This window comes from Talaromyces atroroseus, assembly GCF_001907595.1.
Source record: "Talaromyces atroroseus strain IBT 11181 chromosome Unknown scaffold_2, whole genome shotgun sequence".
NCBI classification, from domain to species: Eukaryota; Fungi; Ascomycota; class Eurotiomycetes; order Eurotiales; family Trichocomaceae; genus Talaromyces; species Talaromyces atroroseus.
Window position 1 is genome coordinate 487,123 of NW_017971434.1, and position 18,605 is coordinate 505,727.

At 46.6% G+C, this 18,605-nt stretch overlaps 7 protein-coding genes across 7 annotated transcripts, besides 1 other annotated feature; 4 read left to right on the plus strand and 3 right to left on the minus strand.

The window, feature by feature from the left end:
- Positions 1-976: 976 nt before the first annotated feature.
- Positions 977-2,702, plus strand: UA08_02311 (hypothetical protein; the record flags this gene model as incomplete). The annotated part of the gene is made up of 2 exons (XM_020264339.1): positions 977-1,051; positions 1,104-2,702. The coding sequence occupies 2 exons, from the start codon at positions 977-979 to the stop codon at positions 2,700-2,702; spliced, it is 1,674 nt and encodes a 557-aa protein (XP_020121916.1).
- A 492-nt stretch (positions 2,703-3,194) lies between these two features.
- Positions 3,195-3,425: a repeat region (Identified by RepeatMasker using a combination of RepBase library and repeat library created with RepeatScout).
- A 555-nt stretch (positions 3,426-3,980) lies between these two features.
- UA08_02312 (hypothetical protein) lies at positions 3,981-5,742 on the minus strand (the record flags this gene model as incomplete). Its single annotated transcript, XM_020264340.1, has 3 exons — positions 3,981-5,155; positions 5,218-5,342; positions 5,417-5,742. 3 exons carry the CDS (start codon positions 5,740-5,742, stop codon positions 3,981-3,983), a joined length of 1,626 nt encoding a protein of 541 aa, XP_020121917.1.
- Positions 5,743-8,222: 2,480 nt separating this feature from the next.
- Positions 8,223-9,327, minus strand: UA08_02313 (hypothetical protein; the record flags this gene model as incomplete). Its single annotated transcript, XM_020264341.1, has 2 exons — positions 8,223-9,119; positions 9,181-9,327. The coding sequence occupies 2 exons, from the start codon at positions 9,325-9,327 to the stop codon at positions 8,223-8,225; spliced, it is 1,044 nt and encodes a 347-aa protein (XP_020121918.1).
- A 573-nt stretch (positions 9,328-9,900) lies between these two features.
- On the plus strand, positions 9,901-10,413 carry UA08_02314 (hypothetical protein; the record flags this gene model as incomplete). The annotated part of the gene is made up of 1 exon (XM_020264342.1): positions 9,901-10,413. The coding sequence occupies one exon, from the start codon at positions 9,901-9,903 to the stop codon at positions 10,411-10,413; it is 513 nt and encodes a 170-aa protein (XP_020121919.1).
- A 407-nt stretch (positions 10,414-10,820) lies between these two features.
- On the minus strand, positions 10,821-11,795 carry UA08_02315 (hypothetical protein; the record flags this gene model as incomplete). The annotated part of the gene is made up of 1 exon (XM_020264343.1): positions 10,821-11,795. The coding sequence occupies one exon, from the start codon at positions 11,793-11,795 to the stop codon at positions 10,821-10,823; it is 975 nt and encodes a 324-aa protein (XP_020121920.1).
- Positions 11,796-12,096: 301 nt separating this feature from the next.
- On the plus strand, positions 12,097-12,973 carry UA08_02316 (hypothetical protein; the record flags this gene model as incomplete). Its single annotated transcript, XM_020264344.1, has 2 exons — positions 12,097-12,454; positions 12,723-12,973. The coding sequence occupies 2 exons, from the start codon at positions 12,097-12,099 to the stop codon at positions 12,971-12,973; spliced, it is 609 nt and encodes a 202-aa protein (XP_020121921.1).
- Positions 12,974-13,693: 720 nt separating this feature from the next.
- Positions 13,694-14,967, plus strand: UA08_02317 (hypothetical protein; the record flags this gene model as incomplete). Its single annotated transcript, XM_020264345.1, has 2 exons — positions 13,694-14,817; positions 14,934-14,967. The coding sequence occupies 2 exons, from the start codon at positions 13,694-13,696 to the stop codon at positions 14,965-14,967; spliced, it is 1,158 nt and encodes a 385-aa protein (XP_020121922.1).
- Positions 14,968-18,605: the final 3,638 nt, after the last annotated feature.

Consider the following 18,605-nt stretch of genomic DNA (forward strand, 5'->3'; position numbering starts at 1 on the left):
CCATTTATTTCTCTTGCACAGCGAGAACTCCCCACCTTGCCTTTCCATAAATTTTCTTCCCAGTATGATCGAACAGTGACCACCGCTTGTCTCTCCAAAGGCGAAGTCCTGGAATTCTTGGGTCGACTGGGCTGTCCGAACGCCTTTGCGGTCAAAGAAATTCTGCAAATAAGTGGTGCCCGCCTGGCCGGTCCAATATGACTATAGGAGCTGCAGTGTCAGGTGCGGTAGCCGGCCTAACTTAGGCTGACCGTACGAGTGTAACATAAAGTACACAGAAAAGAGCTAGATTAAACACGTGAAAGAGGCTTGAAGTCCATGCGAGGCGCGCGTTATCTTCAAGAAGGTAGTTGACAATCGCACACTTAATCAGGGCAAAGAACAGCCACGCGCCGTACAGGCCAAGGACAATGGGTGCAGTCTAATTTATTAGTGCCTTTGGTGCCTAACGTCTCACAAGAAAATATTCCGGCGTCACTCGCAGCTACTACTGCCCTACCTAGCACTGCGATGAGATGCTGGCTTTTAATGTGTACCTGCGTAGCTCGGACTGTACATTGAGCCCATGTCAGGTTCCATGGCTTGGGATGTTGATCACTCTGCTCGTTGGGGGGACTTATTAAAAGACTACCCAGAATCGAGACGTATATCTGGGATTGCAACTGGGAGTCGAGATATTTACCCACACACTAGGGGCGTGAATAAGTCATGAATCATGCCACTATTTAGGGCGTTTATAGTTGATTGCTGACCGCCGTATGATGCGAATCAACCTAGAGCGAGCCTGAGCGGCGAATCAAGTCAGCCGCGGCATTCTTTATGTCATTGCGCTGCACCCCCCTCCCCTATTAGCCACAACATGCTTTCAATAAGTACTTCCATCGTTTTTTTCCCAGCGTTTTTATCTCTGAATAAAGTTCTCAGACTTATTACTTGTCTTTACAGGCCACAAAAGCAACGCAAGTCTTTCTTCACCATGTCGCCGGCCCAACAAACTACAAACGGAAAGGCAAAAATCTCCCATTTCAATGACTGGCCAAATACTCAAGGGGTGAGTTGTTATGACCTTAGTATTGTACTTCGAGGAGTAACTGGTGACGTAGTTTGATGTCCGGTATCAAGAACTCGAGCCCACCGAATTGGAAATTGTAGGCACCATTCCTACATATTGCGCGGGCGTTCTATTTCGCAACGGCCTGGGCCCACGCGAGATCGAAACAGACAACAATGGCGTATACAAAGTCAGTCACTGGTTCGACTATTTCTCACAGGTGCATCGGTTTCAAATCCACGCGCCAACTGCAGAACATCCCGATGTGCGAGTGACACATAACTCGCGCTTAACTTGCGACGGCCTAGTAAAGCGTATCAAGAAAACAGGTTATCGAGGTGAAATAACATTCGGGGCTAAATATGATCCTTGCATGTCTGTGTTCCAGAAGGTACAGTCCTTCTTCCATCCGACACCCAAAATAACCCCCGACGGGGTCGACGTCTGCGTAACACTGTCGGCCAACTATCCCGGGCTTTCACCTACGGGCACCAAGCATGAGCAGCCACTGCATGAAAATGGTGTGCAGACATTGTGTAATAAGTCCGATAATTCGACCATCCAAATGCTTGACCCTGAGACATTGGAACCAATCGGTATTGCGCTTCAGACGGTTTTGCATCCTTCCCTCAAGGGCCCCTTAAGTGCTGCACATGCCAAAACAGATCCAGTTTCCGGGGAGGTGTATAACTACAACTTAGACTTAGGCCGTATGGGAACATTCCGTGTATTCATGGTCTCGCCATTGACGGGAAACACGAGCATACTTGCAACTATCAGTCACCCCGCGACATATGTTCACTCTTTCTTTCTGACGCAGAACTATGTCATCCTCTGTTTGTGGAATGCCACCTTTCGCAAGGGAGGAATACCGATGCTGTTCAACCACAACTTTGTCGACTCGCTGGCCGACTACGATAGTACAAAACCAGCCACGTGGTTCGTCATCGATCGTAACCCTGGTGGCCGCGGAGTTGTCGCGATCTACGAGTCTGAAGCATTCTTCAGTTTTCATACAATCAACGCTTACGAGGAGGCCTCGCCTCGTGATCATAGCAAAACTGATATAGTGGCGGACCTGTGTGCTTATGATAGCCTAGACGTTCTCAAACGATTCTACATTAACAACCTTCTCTCCGACTCCCCGACGGCCAAGTCATTCAGCGACCCATTTAATAAAAATGCTCGTGCAGCCTTCCGTCGCTTCCGTCTTCCACAGCTTCCTGCAACCCCCAACAAGACTCCCCTAAGCGCCACTAAAGAGTTTTCTCACGAGAAGGGCATATGTCCCGAACTGCCCAGTATGAATCCTCGAATGCGACAACACAAGCACCGTTACGTTTACGGAGTGACTGACAGCGGGAAAAGTACATTCTTGGACGGCCTTGTCAAGTTTGATGTTGAGACGAAAGCATCCCTATTCTGGAGCGAACATGCTCAGACTGCCGGCGAGCCCATATTTATTGCCGACCCAAATTCGAATGAAGAAGACGCGGGAGTACTGTTGAGCGTTGTCCTAGATGGAGTGACAGGAAAGAGCTATCTACTTGTTCTTGACGCAACAACTATGACTGAGATTGGCCGCGCGAAAGTGAACGGCGTCGTTGGCATGGGATTTCATGGGACACACTTTCCCAGCATCAACTTATGAAATTATTGCGTTGTGGCATCTTATTTGTCTTCATGTACCTGCCATGAAAAGTATATGATATATATCTAAGCCTTGACATGGTTATATCACTGTATTTCGATTGAAAATATATCTATATTATTGCCTATCGACACGGTATCTATGGTCGGCGCGCTTCTCACAAATCTTAACCCTAAACCACCTGTGCAATTATCGAAGAATACTATGAATGTTTTTTTGATGAAAAATATACGCGTACACGTGTACACAGACAGAGAGGCAAACAAAATATACTTCAATGTTGCAAATTGTTCACAGCTCTATCTTTAAAATTGAATGTTATAACCAAATACTGCTTGTTACTATGTAGAGATAGAGACTTAAGACCTTGACCAATCGACTTTCCATCCTAGACGACCACCTCCTATGTTTCTCAGCATGGTTGTGGACCTGCATGATATCCTAAATATACTCTATGTTACGTACAAGAAAACTATTTTGTAGATGATAGCTGAGTGACAGCAGATTATAACCGCTACTTCGGATTCAGTCTGCAATCCACCACCGGCCCGAAATCTCACCTAATTGGGCGAATAAAAGCCTCGGAATACGTGGCCTAGTTGAGCCCTCCTGGAGAAGCATAAGTATGGCCTCAAATGGCCCCTTGAACATTCTTTTTAGTTAGATATGCAATTATATAGTATTTCCAATACTAGCTTATACAGCGTTCCGAATCCGTCGTTACTAAGATAAAGGGAAAAATAGTTCGTCCGCGGTTGCCAGATCGATCCGCACGATCTTGTCCCGGCCCCACTGACTAACGGCCGTACGAGTGGGGCACCGTTCGGCCACTTTACCTCAACTAAACCATACCCACCCAGATAGTACACTCGAATGTGGCCGTTACAGGGTTTGTCTGTGCTCTACTATATTAATCTTAGTTCGGAAACTCATGGCTAGTACGCATCAAATGATTGAAATAGTATTCAAAGTAAGACTCGCAATTCTTGAAGTTATGGATGGCTCTTTCAAATCGCTACCGGATTACGTCGTTGGAACTACGAAACTATGACAAATTGCAAAAAATTATGTTTATGGTATGGGGTATACTTATTGTCTATCTTCTGTATCAATCTTGTCCCTCCAATGTATACATGTGCGACAAAAAAGTAATTATGCGTACATAGTTGTAACAAAACCATGGAAACGACACATTTACTGAACGACAGGAGACAGGCTTTGGAGAAAACCGGGTCTTGGCATCTATTAATACCACGCTGTATCGCCATCTCTTTTCACCTAGGATGCCGCAAACTTGCTTCGTGCTCGGAGGTTGGCACCATAGTGGCAGAGAAAAACCATTCCGATGATCCCGAGTACGGACAACCCAGCCAGAACTGTAACACCTTTCCCAATACCCAAATGAACAAACATATATCGCGAAAACATGACAAAGCCGGCAGCTGTTATGCCACGCGTGAAGTCGCTTGCGGCAAACAGGGATGCCACATACGTAGGATAAGACAGTGGGATGTAGCAAATGACTGTTTGGAAAACAACGAACGATGACCCTGCATAGAGGACAATGCCAATAGTTGGGACAACCCAGTTGATAGAACTTCGGACTGTCCACGCGAATAAGAAGAGGCCGATAGTAAGTGTTATCGAGGCAGGGATTGCGGCGATGAGGCGAGATTCCTGTGTTGGAGGGTGGCTCCTATAGTACGGGAACCACGAGTACTTGAGATAAGAACCATAGAGACAGGCTCCTATCACGCATCCAATAATGATAGCAAGGAATAGAAGACTTATAGCTTGCTGCGACATGTTGTATGCCTCACTGTAAGCAATTGGGAAAGCCTCAAAAAACGAGTAGTAGATAGCGTAGACCATAGAGGTATAGACACAGATATACGCCACTGCAGGGTCTTTGATGGCAATCTCGGTGGGTTTGATTAGTGCGTCGATAAGAATGGTTTTAAAATTTAGATTCTTCATTTCACTCGGGGCATATATGCCTGAGTTGCCAGTAATTCGACGCAAGCGCTGGGCACGATGAAGCAGAATAGTTGCATGAGACGTTTCGGGCAACAGCGAAATTAAAATAAACAGGAATGGGGCCGACATAATGAGAATTTCCCATAATGGCCAGCGCCAATTGGTGGCAACGGCGTACGCTGCTAGGAGTGGCCCGACTGCTGGGCCACAGTAGAAACCACCGACCCAGTATATGAACCCGTAGGGGGCCGCAGACCAAGAAAAAATATCTTGAATGGAAGCTCCACCACTAGCTAGACACGGACTGCCAAAGAATCCTTGAAAAAATCGTAGGATAACTATAGCTGGAAAGTTGTCAATGAAGGGGAGAATAATAGAGACAATAACGAAGAGCAGAAAAGAGAAGACATAAGGAGGGTTGCGACCAATAATTGCAATCTCACTCAAAGGTGAAAAGCCCATTGGACCAGTAGCATCTATAGAGCATGTTTCAGTTGATGTTATCAAGTAGTATCTGCGTGAGGGAGAAAATACCCACATCCTACGACGTATACTGCCAAGGTAAGCGAAACAACTTCCTCTGAAACTCCGTATCTGAACATCATAAACTCATAACTGGGGACAAAGACAGAGGAGCCACAGTATACGATAAACGAATAAACACTATATCGAACGTTAACGACATGTCCAGTAGTCAAATTCTTCGGGTTCCATAAGTACGAGACAGTCAGGCTTACGATATCAACAAAGTCACCCATGTCTTTTTAACAGACGACCAATTGAGAGGATTTTCAGGATCATCTGATCCATACCAGCCAACAATAATATCGTAGCCATCGTTTGATGCATCTGATTCGGATAGCCCTTGATCATCTTCTGGGGAGACGAGGATTCCTTTTTCTAAGTCGGCTTGTAGCTTTGTTTTCTCAGCATCACCTGAGGTCTGGAATTGCTCAGGGCGGAGTTCAAAGCCATCTAATTCTTCGGGGTATATCAGGAATCGATTCCTAGTTACCATTCGTATGATGTTTCCCAATGTTGAGTCGCGAACAAGGCTTGCCATGGCTGGCTAGGATCTCAAATGGGTGAAAAAGGTAGATGGGTTGCCGGAGGCAATTGAAGGGCACACAACTGCAAGAGCTTGTAAAACGATGAGACCCTATATAGTATTTTGGGTATTATAGCTGGCGATGGCGTCGTCTTCTTTGTTCTCCAATTTTTGACGTATGAAGCTCCTATTTTCTGTTTCCTGTACGGGATTCGTGCAACCAAAGACATGAAAGGCATATTAGGACACCCATATTACGGCCGTTATAAGACAGAGCCCCCTTTGAGCGGGATGTACTTTGTCCGATAGCGCCGCAAGGGGCATAAATTGATAGATTGCGTTAACCTAATAGGGTTAATGCTCGAGATCGTGGGGTCGTAGTGGGGCCGGCTTGGAAGGCCGGGTAAAGCCTAAAGAACCCGATCCTCGGCCCGATGGGTCTTCAATGTTGTCCGATATGTCCAGATACAGGCTCGTCGTTTGAAATAGTTTACCAAGTTATTCAAGGTTTATCCTTCAATGAAATTGTCTATCTTAAAAGTTCCAAGGATATTAACGCCGATTTGTGAAAGTCTTTGATTGCTTATTGAGCTTCAAGCTCCTCGAACATCATCCCATGTGAGATGAACCGTTGTGTGTAGCTAGCTTATCAGTCATACTCTAGCCATGTGGTCTGCGCTGGTACTAGTGTGTTAATACTTGAGGCACAACTATCTATGATTTAGGGTTAACTAGGCTGCAAACATGAACTTGTATTCCTTCAAGGCGAATAAGGTCACTATAGTGAGCCAGTCCCAGGTAAGCTAGTCTTTCTAATCTCTACGTTTTAAGTGGTAAATCATACCTTGTATCAAAATCTATTGCTAGCGGTGTTGAAAATCAAGTCATTCTACCCCGGACCGTACCATTTCCTATAGTCATGTGCTCACAGCGCCACAGGAACGAGCTGCGCTCGAGTCACTTTATTAGTTATCCAGGACGAAGGGCCATTCAACGGCATCATACGCTTCATGCTAGAAGCTGCGCCGGCGGCATATTATTTGTTGCAAGACTCAAAATATCGCATCCTCAAGATACATTATATTTCCAGTTGATTCTATTAAACATGGTAGACCAATGAAATCGCTGGCTGATGCATTTATCTTGAGCCGTAGTCAGAAATAGATAATCTTGAATTTACCTTGACCCTTAGTCCCATAATTACGCCGTAGGGGAGTGCCTTTGTCAAAGCTTGGTAGAAAGATGTTGTCCTGATTTCTTAGCGAGGTTGAATACTGGGCCAATTGCATTGAGTATTGTCTTATATAGTTTGGCATCTGCTAGGTGAATGACCGGCCCGGAGAGGCAAATTATACCGCGTGAATATATACGTTGTGACGAAATAACTCATAGCTTTAGCTTCGTTCAAAGAAGACAGTGGAATTGAATACGAGACATATACCTAATTACGTTGCGCCAATTGTGTAGAACAGCGCCACGCAGTACGTTTGTCTCAAAGAGAATCATATTGGCGTGCCTGAATTGCGGTTAAAGTATTCTCCTACCGCACTAAAACTGTATGCAGCATATTTTGGATGCACTGGACCATCTTCTTAGTTGTGACGATCGCGGGGAATATAATCTCCACTGCGATGCTCCAACTTTTTCAAGTTCTGTGGGATACAAAGGTCACGTACGCACCGAGATTTTTGATAGTACCTTTGATTAGACGCATATATATGGGTTGTAGGAGTAATAATACGCGCGTTGGTGTCTTTTCTATAGCTCCAAAAGATGGGTTGTTGAGTTCCATAGGCTCGAATACCCCGCGCTGCTGGCTTCAGAAATCATACCTAGGTAAAGCTTATGTCGGTGAACGGGATGATCTCCGATGTGACAGCACATTGGCAGATTTTATTTTATCCGGTCCAACTGTAAAGGCTGCGTCCAATAAAAAGGCGTCGAGGCACAATCGAACACTGTACACTTTATCTGGACGAGTACTGATGGTATGTGGCTCATTAGATGCCCACCTTAATAGTGTTTTTTCGGCAAGGTACGACAGTTATAGTACCTTGTAAATAAATTTTACTGTTCCTAGAGATTGTGCAAGCCATTCAGAAATGATAATTACGTGTTAGGGCTTGTTCAGCCAGTGAGCATCAGGAAGGAGGCAGGGGCTGACCTTTAATCTGGAGATAGGCCTGACGACACTCCCGAGTTCTTCTTTCTTAGTATGATTGTATGCGGTTTTTTTTTAGAAGCCGAACCTTAGGTATTCATCTTGACAAGCGGCAAGGTGGAAATGCCTCAGGATAATAACCGTTTTCTCCTCTCTTGTTTTCCCTTTCTGTTCTTTTCTTTATTCCTCTTTGTCCCTATCTATTCCTAGCTAAGTGTTATTTACATTGTATATTTTTACAGCTTCCGAATCGAGCCCTGGTTCTCCCAATTCTCATCTTATCAATATTTGAAACAGAACATGATAATAGAGCTATACAAATACTACAAGAATCCTATGCATTAACGTATCCTTGTAGAGCCTGCAAAGCCCGTAAAAGGATAGAGCTCGAATCCTGCGCCCCAGCATCTGGGTGGCACTCGTCCAACTCCAGCTCAAAGACATGATCGGCCCCAGGAACGGGATAATACTGAACCGCAGCACTCCCTTCCTTTAACTTCGCGACCAGTTTCTCGCTTTCCTGACAGGAAATCTCCCTATCAGCAGTTCCATGCACGACGACAGTTGCCGGGAAAGAAGGCCCAAATGAGCCAAAGTCGAGCGGGAAGAGTCCCTTCGCGCGTTCATCCACCGCATTTTCCAAGCCTACACTCATTACTTGCCGCCCAAAACCAGATAGTCCAGTCAAATAATCCAGGAATATCCCTCTTTCTAGGATTGCATAGAGCAGTGGCAATCGTTTCCTTGTCAACAGCTCTGCTTCTGACTTGGGAAAGTCCTCTCCGAGACTAGTATCCCCTTGTGCAATCCTCCTGGGTATCTCATCTAGTAATTTTTGCGCCATAGCTTGATCAACCGTAGTATCGGGGAGTGACAGGCTCTGTGCCCATTTCTCACTCCCTGGATCGGTGAACGGGTAGAGCAGGAAAAGCGCCTTGGGTCTCGGGATGCCGTTCTGCGATGATTTTGAAAGGCTCAGGGCACTGACTAAGGTGCACCAGCCTCCAGCGCTTGCACCGGCGACGATTATACGTCTAGGGTCTGCATGACACTCCGGGTGTAGGCCAATGAGCGAAGTTGCAACCCATTCATAGGCGGCAATGGCATCTTCGGTTGTCGCGAAACCGGTGGATTCGGGTAAGACCCTGTAATCCGCCGATACTAGTGTCCATTCATGGGCAATGGCATAGTTGAGAAACCAGCTGGGTATGGCAGCGCGGCTGCCTGTGACCTAGTCATGATGACACTTGAGCTTGGGGGTGAGCCTCTGGGTATCAGGGTGAGGAACGTACAAGATAGCCGCCGTGGAACCACAGGATTACGGGCTTGGGAGACTCTGAGCTTCCAGTGTTTGCGGCAAGGTATACGTCAAGATGGATATCTGTGGCTTTGTCCGATTTATAGACGTGGGTATGCTTGACATGCGGTCTAATCGCCATGGTGTAGAAAGGACGCCAGATCTTGATCCGAGAAGGCCTTGTCAAGACAGAATATATCGAGAGAATGAAAGTACGTTCCTGGTCCAAACCTTTGTCTTATATAGTCAAAATTTTCTGCAGCCAAGTTGGTTGCTATAAAACTAGCCAAAAGTTTAAATAGATAGACCTACGCTAGGCACGCACCCACCTGCAAATGACTCATGATGAGTATTTAGGACAAGCTTTGCCCGTTTTCATTCAAAGGTCAGCGCTCGAAAGCCCGAAATAGTTTTGTTGCTCCATACGCAATGTTATGTTATATAAGGTTCTTCGACTGGTGGGTTACTAACGTGCGCGCAGGGACCTTGGCAATTTCATTGAGGCACCATTACTATATATCTAGGTACCTATTTTTACCTACATATGTATATATATGCGCACATCAATGGATAGCTGTAAAAAATTCGTATATAGAAGACATCGCATTGTGTGGATGGCGGGGTGGGTGACGTCATGGATAGTGTGCTATATACATTCAGCGCTTCCAAGTTTCTTCCTCCAAGTTCAAACATCATCACATTCCCTTAATCCAACATGACGTCTAGCATTATTTGGCCCAAGCAATATCTACCCGGAACAACTGACAACTACGTCTCTAACGAGATCTTCGTGCCTGGCATCACCGCCGAGGAGGTGTGGGCAAATCTTTCCGACATCACAAAGTGGGAGTCCTACTACGAGAATGTCGGCCAAATCACCCCTCCGGCTACTGGCCCGAATTTGAAGAAGGGGGACAGCTTCAAATTTTCCACTTTTGGATTTCCTCCGCTGCAGTCTGAGGTATGGGAGTCTGTAGCTCCCACCGCGACTACGCCGGGCCGTCTCGCATGGCGTTCTCACCAAGAAGGTGACGAGGACAGTGCGCTGGAGGTGTATCATGCGTGGATTATCGAAAATACTGAATGGGACGTTGTGCGTATCTTGACTCAGGAATCGCAGATTGGAAAGCCCGCGGCCCAGCTGACCACCAAGAGGCCAAATCCGATGCTGCTGGGACATCAAGACTGGGTCACCGGTCTTGCCCAAATCACCAAGAGGGGAAATTGAATGTGTCGCAAGGGATCAATTGTCATATAGTGGCTGCTACTGCGGCATGTTTGTTCAAATACTATTCGTAAACAAACAAGTCTTTTTTCTGTCTACTATGTAGCTGCTTGGTGCTGTAACCTTGCATTCTAAATGTATTCCCAGTCCGAACAACACAACAACATAGTGGCGGTCTTCAATCGACGTAGGACAATGAAGAGATCCAATATAGAGCAGGGGTTGTATATTTGCTTGCCTCTGGTACACTGTCCCAATATCCTTAATACCTTTTCTAGCCTAACTGACCTTCTCCCGAACCCCGCTGGCCAGCCATAGATGATACTCTAAAACCCCTTGTGCTCTTGAATTTCAATGGTACGTCATATGTCCTATTACTTTAGAAACATTCCGTATTACAACTTTGACATCTAGTATGATAAACTCTCTTTGAACCCCTGTTCAAACACGATATCAAGTATCTTCTTGATTCCAACCTCGGGGGGTTCCCTTTCCAGCCACAGCAGCGCCTGGGCTGCAACAATGCGGACAACTACATCCATTCCTGAGATCACTTTCCATTTTTGTTCTCTCCCAGAAACAAGAAGCTTAGTCGATACACTTGGGATATAACACATGTCCAAAAGAACGCCCTTTTTCTGTCGAGCTAGGAAATGATTATATACCTTAAGGCACTCAATCTCACCTGATTCTGTAGCTGGATAGTCCGGGATTGTGCCCACCATAAGATATGGCGTAGGGAGCTTCTCTGCCGCCTCAACACTGCCGATGTACCGCAATTGAATCCCTAGCATGTTTTCTCGAGATGACGAAATGAGCTCTTCGGCTTCGGCCTGTAGTCGGTTCGCGATGTAGATTTCTGATGGTTTCATCCACCGCCACAGTGCATAAACAGCACTGCGAGCCGCACCTCCCGCTCCGACGACAATTGCTGGAATATTGTGAGCACTTTCCGTGATTCCTTCGACATGCTGGACTAGGACGTCACGGATGCCGACGCAGTCAGTGTTCGTGCCAATATGTTTGTGCCGACCATCACTGTGGTCCAGCCGTACAAATGTGGTGTTGACAGCACCAATCACGCGAGCCTCCTCCGTCAATTCGTCCAAAAGCGGCTTATACGAGAGCTTGTTGGGCATAGTGATGGATGACCCCAGAAAGTCTGGCTGGCCGCGCTTGTGGATGAAATCCGCTGTAAGATCGGTGTCGACTGGAGAAAACTTCCATTGCGAGGGCACAGATTGGAAAATGATGGGCACCAGGACTGGAGACAGTGACTTTGCGTTTGGCGTACCAAAGAAACAGACCTGCAGAGGCTCATTTAGCGAATCTGGCGTCAGCGGCGATCTACCATGTCGGTAGGAGGTTCTAAGGAAATTATCCATCTTGGTTTGTGTTGTGCTTTTCTTTTGCTTCAGGGCATAATTGACAAAAGCAAATATTTCTTGCTACTTAATCCCCGCATTTTCTTTCTAACGAGCGGCGCCCAAATAGGTTCAGTCGGGGTTCTCTCCATGGTCCGGCAGCATAATTTGGCGGCCCGGTTAGGACAATAAACATTAAACATACTAATTATGCTAACTACGGTTATTGATTTGTCAATTCATGCTATAAGTCGTGGCCTTGCTAATATAGTGGCTAATAATAAGATATAAGTCTGATATTTTAGCTCACACGATTGCCATCATGCTAGATTCTAAATTCTCTGTGGCTCTCGTCGGAGGAGGCACAATTGCGCCTTTCCATGCACAGCACCTGCAAAGCTCGCTAGTTCTCGAGCTGATCGTGATTATTGACCCGTTTTCACTGGGGGAGAGGTTAGCGCAAAAGCTTGGCACATCGTACTTCAAGTCAGTGTCGGTTTTACTGCAGGGCCTCCCTGACCGTCAACCAGATGCGCACATCGTCTGTGTCTCATCAAGCTTGCACACCTCCGTCACCCAGGAACTTCTTGAATGCGCTGCTCCCAAGGAAGTATTGGTTGAGAAGCCCTTTTCAACCGACTCCAAGTCTGGTTCAAATGTGGTTGAACTGGCTCGTCAAAGTAACTATACCATCCTGGTGGGACATCACCGACGCTTCCACCCATCCACATCGACAAGAAATTAAATCATTGCCTCTGGGCGGATTGGCAGCGTGACGGCAGTTTCGGGGCTGTGGACTACGAAGAAAAATAATGGCTACTATTCAGAGGCTTCCTGATGCTGTACCCGCTCTGGCGGTGGCGGCCCTATCTGGACCAACTTTGTGCATGATTATTGACATCTAACAATATTTGATCGGATCGAGGATTGTGCGTATCTTGGCTATAGCTACCCATAGCCACCGAGAGCATGCAGCTGTAGACAAGGATGACTTGATGGAGGAGGGGGCAACGATCATGCTCCAGTTTGCTAATGGGGTCGTTGGCACATTTATTGTCAGCGACAATGTCGCAAGTCCACGTGGCTGGGAATCTGCGACCGGTGACAACCCAATGTTCGCAAAGGCCGGTGTTCCAGCTGATTCTTATCGCATTCTTAGAACCAAAGGCACACTAAGCGAGCCCGACAACATTCTTTAGACTTATCGGCCTGAAGACGCGCGGACACGGGATTGGAGGCTGGCTGGCATATACCAATGATTCGCGAAGAGATCCAAGTCAATGACTATATTCCGTTCGAGCTACAGGTGCACCATTTCGGGCGTGTTCTGCAGGGCGTAGAGGAGCCACGCTGCTCGGGAGATGACGGTCTTGCTGCAGTCAAGGTGTGCGAAGCTATCACTGAGGCTCTCAAGAAAGGTGATGGGATACCGGTTATAGTTCAGTAGATATCCTGTTTTTGCTACGCTATCTGAGTTACTACTAGATGTCATAACTAGTACTCTTTGATTAACTAAATACGAGTCTTTCTTTTTTTTAACAGATGATGTCAATTGCAGGAAGTTCGCGGATAAAGAAATGACCGGCGGGTGAGCGTTCTTCCTCCCCGGTCTCCAAAAATAGGCACCGGTCCGGTCGACGCCTAGTATACCATATACAAAAATATATGCCTAATTTGTGCGTCATAGTACGGCTCGAAAATAAAGGCAGTATCCAAGATATTTATTGCATATTTATATCGGTGCGGTCTCATATGGCCATTACCAAATGTGGGAAAGGGGAAAGCTTGGTCAATAAACTGAGGTTGACGTCTAGGATTACCGATAAATGACAACATAACGGAATCTACTTATTGCTTAAAGACTGCCCGGACTCCAGGGGAAACTAAACAAACGAAGGAAACAATGGGAAATTAATAAAATGCAAAAGAAGGACATGTCTGCCAGAAACGAGTTCGGCATCGCCACACTGTCCCTCGGCAACTGGCGGGAGCATAAACTAACCCCACGACTCGAAGCAGCAGCCAATGCTGGATTCAAATGGATCGAGCTCTTTGACGAATGCTGGGCTGCTTACTTGGAAGAGCATGGCCTCTCGGGCAACCAACGCTGGGAGCCTACAGAGGACAATCTTAGACTAGCCCGGAAGCTGGGCGAACTGGTGAAATCATTAGGGATGAAAGTCGCATGTACACAGCCTGCGCGTCAAGTGGAAGGTATCAAGGACCCAGTGGAGCGGCGACAGAGCCTTGATATCGTAGCCAAGCGATTTCCATTCATGCGGGCCTTTGATACGGATCTCGTGCTCATGTGTGCCAATATTAGGACTGACAGTGGTGTCACCACCGATCCCAAGACTGCTGCCAAGGATCTAGCTGAGCTTGGGGATATGGCCACCGAATTTTCAAAGGCTGACGGTGGCCCAATGCTGAGAATTGGATATGAAGGGCTGGCATGGGCAACGAGAAACAACACTTGGTCATCGTCATGGGAAGTGGTGCGATTCGCCAATAGACCCAATGTCGGCTTGATTCTGGACGCCTTTAATATCTTGGCCGTGGAGTTTGCAGATCCCTATAATCCGGCAGGCCATGGCAGAATATACCCAACTATTGAGCAGTCGATTGAGGTTCTCACTGCATCCCTTGCCAGCCTTGTTGCTACAGTGCCGGGTGACCGGATCTATTTATTCCAGTGTGGCGATGCCGAACTAATTGATCCACAGCGACTGAAACAGCAACTTGAAGAAAATTCAACGATGCCTGCACTCCTGCCATGGTCGAGAGCACATCGATTGTTTCCGTGTGAAGCATCAAAAGGGGGTTATATGCCTGTCGAACTAGTTGTTGCGGCCATTGTCGCTACCGGCTATACCGGACCTATCTCTCTGGAGGTTTTCAATCATTCTTTGAATCTACCAGGCGACGATATTCCTATAACCCATGCACAGCGTGGGATTATGGGGCTTGAGAAACTTATAGAGATTGTGCGAACAATGCCGCGGTTTTGGCACACACCAGCTAGTATTTCAAGGGAGACAGTGAGGTCAGTCCTCAATAGGCTTGTTGAAATACAGAATCAATCATAGATCAGATCAATATTGAGACTCTTGAATGCCAGTACTTCCGAGAATATACCTGTGACTGTACGGAATCAAAAAGAACTCCAGCTTTCAAGGACTTTCGTCAAAGCTAGACTTCCTAAGACCACACCGTTCATATCGGTTCTCGTCATAACAAGTTCAAACGAATTGGTCGTCCAGATAGTATTCCGCTATTACCTTTCTCCAGGATTCCATACCTCGGCTAGCTCATTCAGCTGGGACTCTGCACATAGATGCATATTAGTATTTCAGTTTCGGGCATCCAATATGTGATCATAATGTTACGAGCGCATAGATTCAAAAAGGAAAATGAAAAAGACATAAAAATAAAAAATGAAAAGAAAGAAAAGAGAAGAAAATACAGGAAAGGGGGGAAATAAGACTGGAGCAATGTTTACGATGGCCGCGGGTTCCACAAATCGACATTTGAAAACCTCCATGGATCCCCAGCCTGTATACCCCAGACCAATCACAGCTTTTGCCACATCCAAAGCTGGAAGCACACCGCAAATTCCGTAGGTTCACGGGGAAATGAGGCAATTTTGAGGCTGTGTCATCAAGGCTAGCTGGGCCATGTCAACGACTGGATAGCCAATTTGCTCAATGTCTGCTGGCGTGGCATCACTAAGCTGGAAATAACCAATTTGTGCTGGCGAAACTGTATCTCTGAGCTCTTGTAAACTGGACACGAGATTAGATAGACCACCTGATGTCAATGGCGTGATCAAATTAAAAGGGTCATCAGCAACGCGTGCAGAGATATGGTATGTGTCTAGACAAGGCTACGTTCGGAAGGTCTACAAGGGTTATGATCTCGTGGATTTGTTGCCACGTATTGATATGGATCCCCGACGCCATTGCCTCGTAGGCAAGTACAAGATCGTACTCTTGAGCAAGGAGTCTAGTCTCCGAATATTTTGGGCAATCATGTTGGGTTCTGGGGTTATCGTTGCTTGGTCCATAGGATAAACGCAAGAAGGGATCTAATGGAGGAAAGAAGAAATTCGGAAGTGGTTGTATATGACAATTTTATAGTGCTTCACCTGGAGAATAGGAATGTGCATTATTTTGCACAACTGACACCAAAGTTCCGACTCCTGTAACCCTTTGTCGACTTTTGTCGGGTCCGCAAGTCCGTCGAAGAATCCAAACACATTAAGGGCAATCAAAGGGAGTGACAACGAAGAGGCTTTGTCGTAGATTGACTGCTGCTACACGGAGCCGCTTTTGACGGCGCATGTCCTGTTGGATGGAGATGATTCTTGACTGTACTTCAAGGTATTCAAATGCCAACTCCATTCGAAGCCATGAGCTTTAGCTGCTTCTATCTTGTGATATATTCCATGGCCAGCATGGGACTTTCCCAGCGAATTGGAAGCAATTGCTACCTTGGGCCGTGGCATTGAGATATTGACGAAGTAGTGAATTCTGAGGTTTATCCCGAGGAAGATTGACGTTGATAAACCAGAAAGCAGTTGTGTCCACCGGCGGTCAAATCAAATGTACGGAGCATGGCATCACATGCTCTATATTCCTTTCCACTTTGCTTTTCAATATGTAATTCGATATCATTATCAGACAAGTCGAACCAAGATGCTCTGTAGCGAAGGCTTTTTGCATCGCTTCCACAACAGGCATGTCGTCCTACATATTGGCTCGCTGAGACTGCCGCGAAAAGACGCCCGGACTTGCCCTCGGCAAATAAACTAAGACAACAATGGATGATGAACGCAGCAAAGCACCGTGGCCATGACTGATCGCTCTAAGACTGCAACCAAGTAACACCAAGAGAGGCCAACTTCGGGCCATGAGACAACGCGCATACCGAGCCGGGCAGCTTGCGAAGCCTGTCGAAAGCTGAAAGCATGTATGAGCCCTGCTGGTATATTCACGTGCATAGGTAGGAAAACTCATGCTAGTAAACGCAGATGCGATGTATCCGACAACCAGGACAAAAGAGTGCCTTAATAGATCCATGTGAGAGGTGTAAACGCAGTAACCGGCCATGCACAACCCCCGGACGCAAGCTCCAAGGCCGAAAGCCAGGAGCTTTCGGCTGGTATCATAGTATCTAAAAACCTGTACGGAAGACGCAATCAGAGCTACGCAAGGCAAGAGCATCAGTCGATGGCCCCAACCGTATCCGGGAGATTACTAGTTCTGCGGACGCGGAGGAAGAGATGGATACCCTCCAAATGCTTCTTAGTGATGAGCCGGAGGTTCCGATGCAGCTTGTGCTAATCAAAAATTTCAAAGACGAAATATTCATTAACAGCAATAAATTGGATGCTCGTCAACCGTCATCATCACCACCATCGGAGATCCGGTCCACATTGCAGTCCCAAGCAGCTGTGGATGAAAGTCGAGAGCTGACCAATAATCCTCTTGCATCATTGGCAGATCCGCTGGAGCTGCACAGGCACTGAATCTACGGAAAAGTGCAATTCACCTCATCGCCGATATCCCATGAAGGATCTTCCCGATGCCAGTCATCGGCCTTTGCAGGTTCAGAGATGGCACATCGATTCTTATCACGTCCCAGCTATGTCTCACTTGGCTTGCAGCTCAGTCGAAACTCATTAGAGCAAGGACTGGAAAAGATCTTTGCTGCTCCCAGTTAGTTAGAAAATCGACATTTAGATTATTTTAAACCCTTTCCTACTGGGGCTCCTCGGGATGTAGGGCCTGATTTTAATCCGGTTGATTTGGGACTGGTTACGATGGAGGAAGTGTACTATCTTTTTCCAATATAAGTTTTACTTAGACAATGTTGTGAACTAAACGAATAATCTTCGACTAATACACAAGTAGATACTTTGCTCGATTACATCCAGTCTATGGAAGCCTCGATCCCATTCTACATACGCCGGAGTATGTAAGAAGCCTATCTGCTCTTTTATTTATCTGGATGCTAGCACTCACTTGACACTTCGAACAGTCATGCGATGTACTGTCTAAGAAACATCGCCTGCTCGGCGATAAACTGTCTAAACACATACACACTTCCGGTCTCAAATTAGTCGAGATTGTGCAAGGATATTATATCTTACTTCAATTGGCAACTCCTGCAAAGACTAGAGCAGAGGAGATTATGGTTGTACACCGATTATCCATTCAGTATTGCAGCGGAGCTGAGGTTAGATCAACGAGCTCGGAGGCGCACTAGAATCGCATCTCCTTCACCACATGGCCCCTTGGCTAGTTCGGTTGGCGACGAGCTTCTAAATGAGGATTCGACCTATTCTATGGCCAGCGTCTAGCTCGCAATCGTGAACGTACCTGGTTACGCATACTCTTCTGGGAACGTGCTAAGGGCGCCGCTTATAGTCGCATTACAGTATTTCCTGAGCTCACTCAGAATATCGAGAGTTTGTGGCTCCATTCACTTGCAGATTCTTCCGATAAATCTACATGCGCGTTCATAATTCTTTGTCGAGAGCTAGCGGGGCTTTATAGTGGTCTTGAAAAACAGTTATCCCTGCCTCAGCCGTCCAATCCACGCTGGCATGTAGAATTGGTCAATATTGCCCTTCAGCCGTGGGCGCACAGATAGCCATCACGCTCACCATATCGTCTATTGTGACAGCACCTACAACTGACCTCTCGGCGGTTTGTCTATATTATGCTTACATCTCCGGGAGGCTGTGGACCTTATGCTACGTCTTCTATTTCGTCTCCAAGAAGACCGCCTATGAAGAGCAAGACCTCAACTCCTTTCGTGATGACTGCT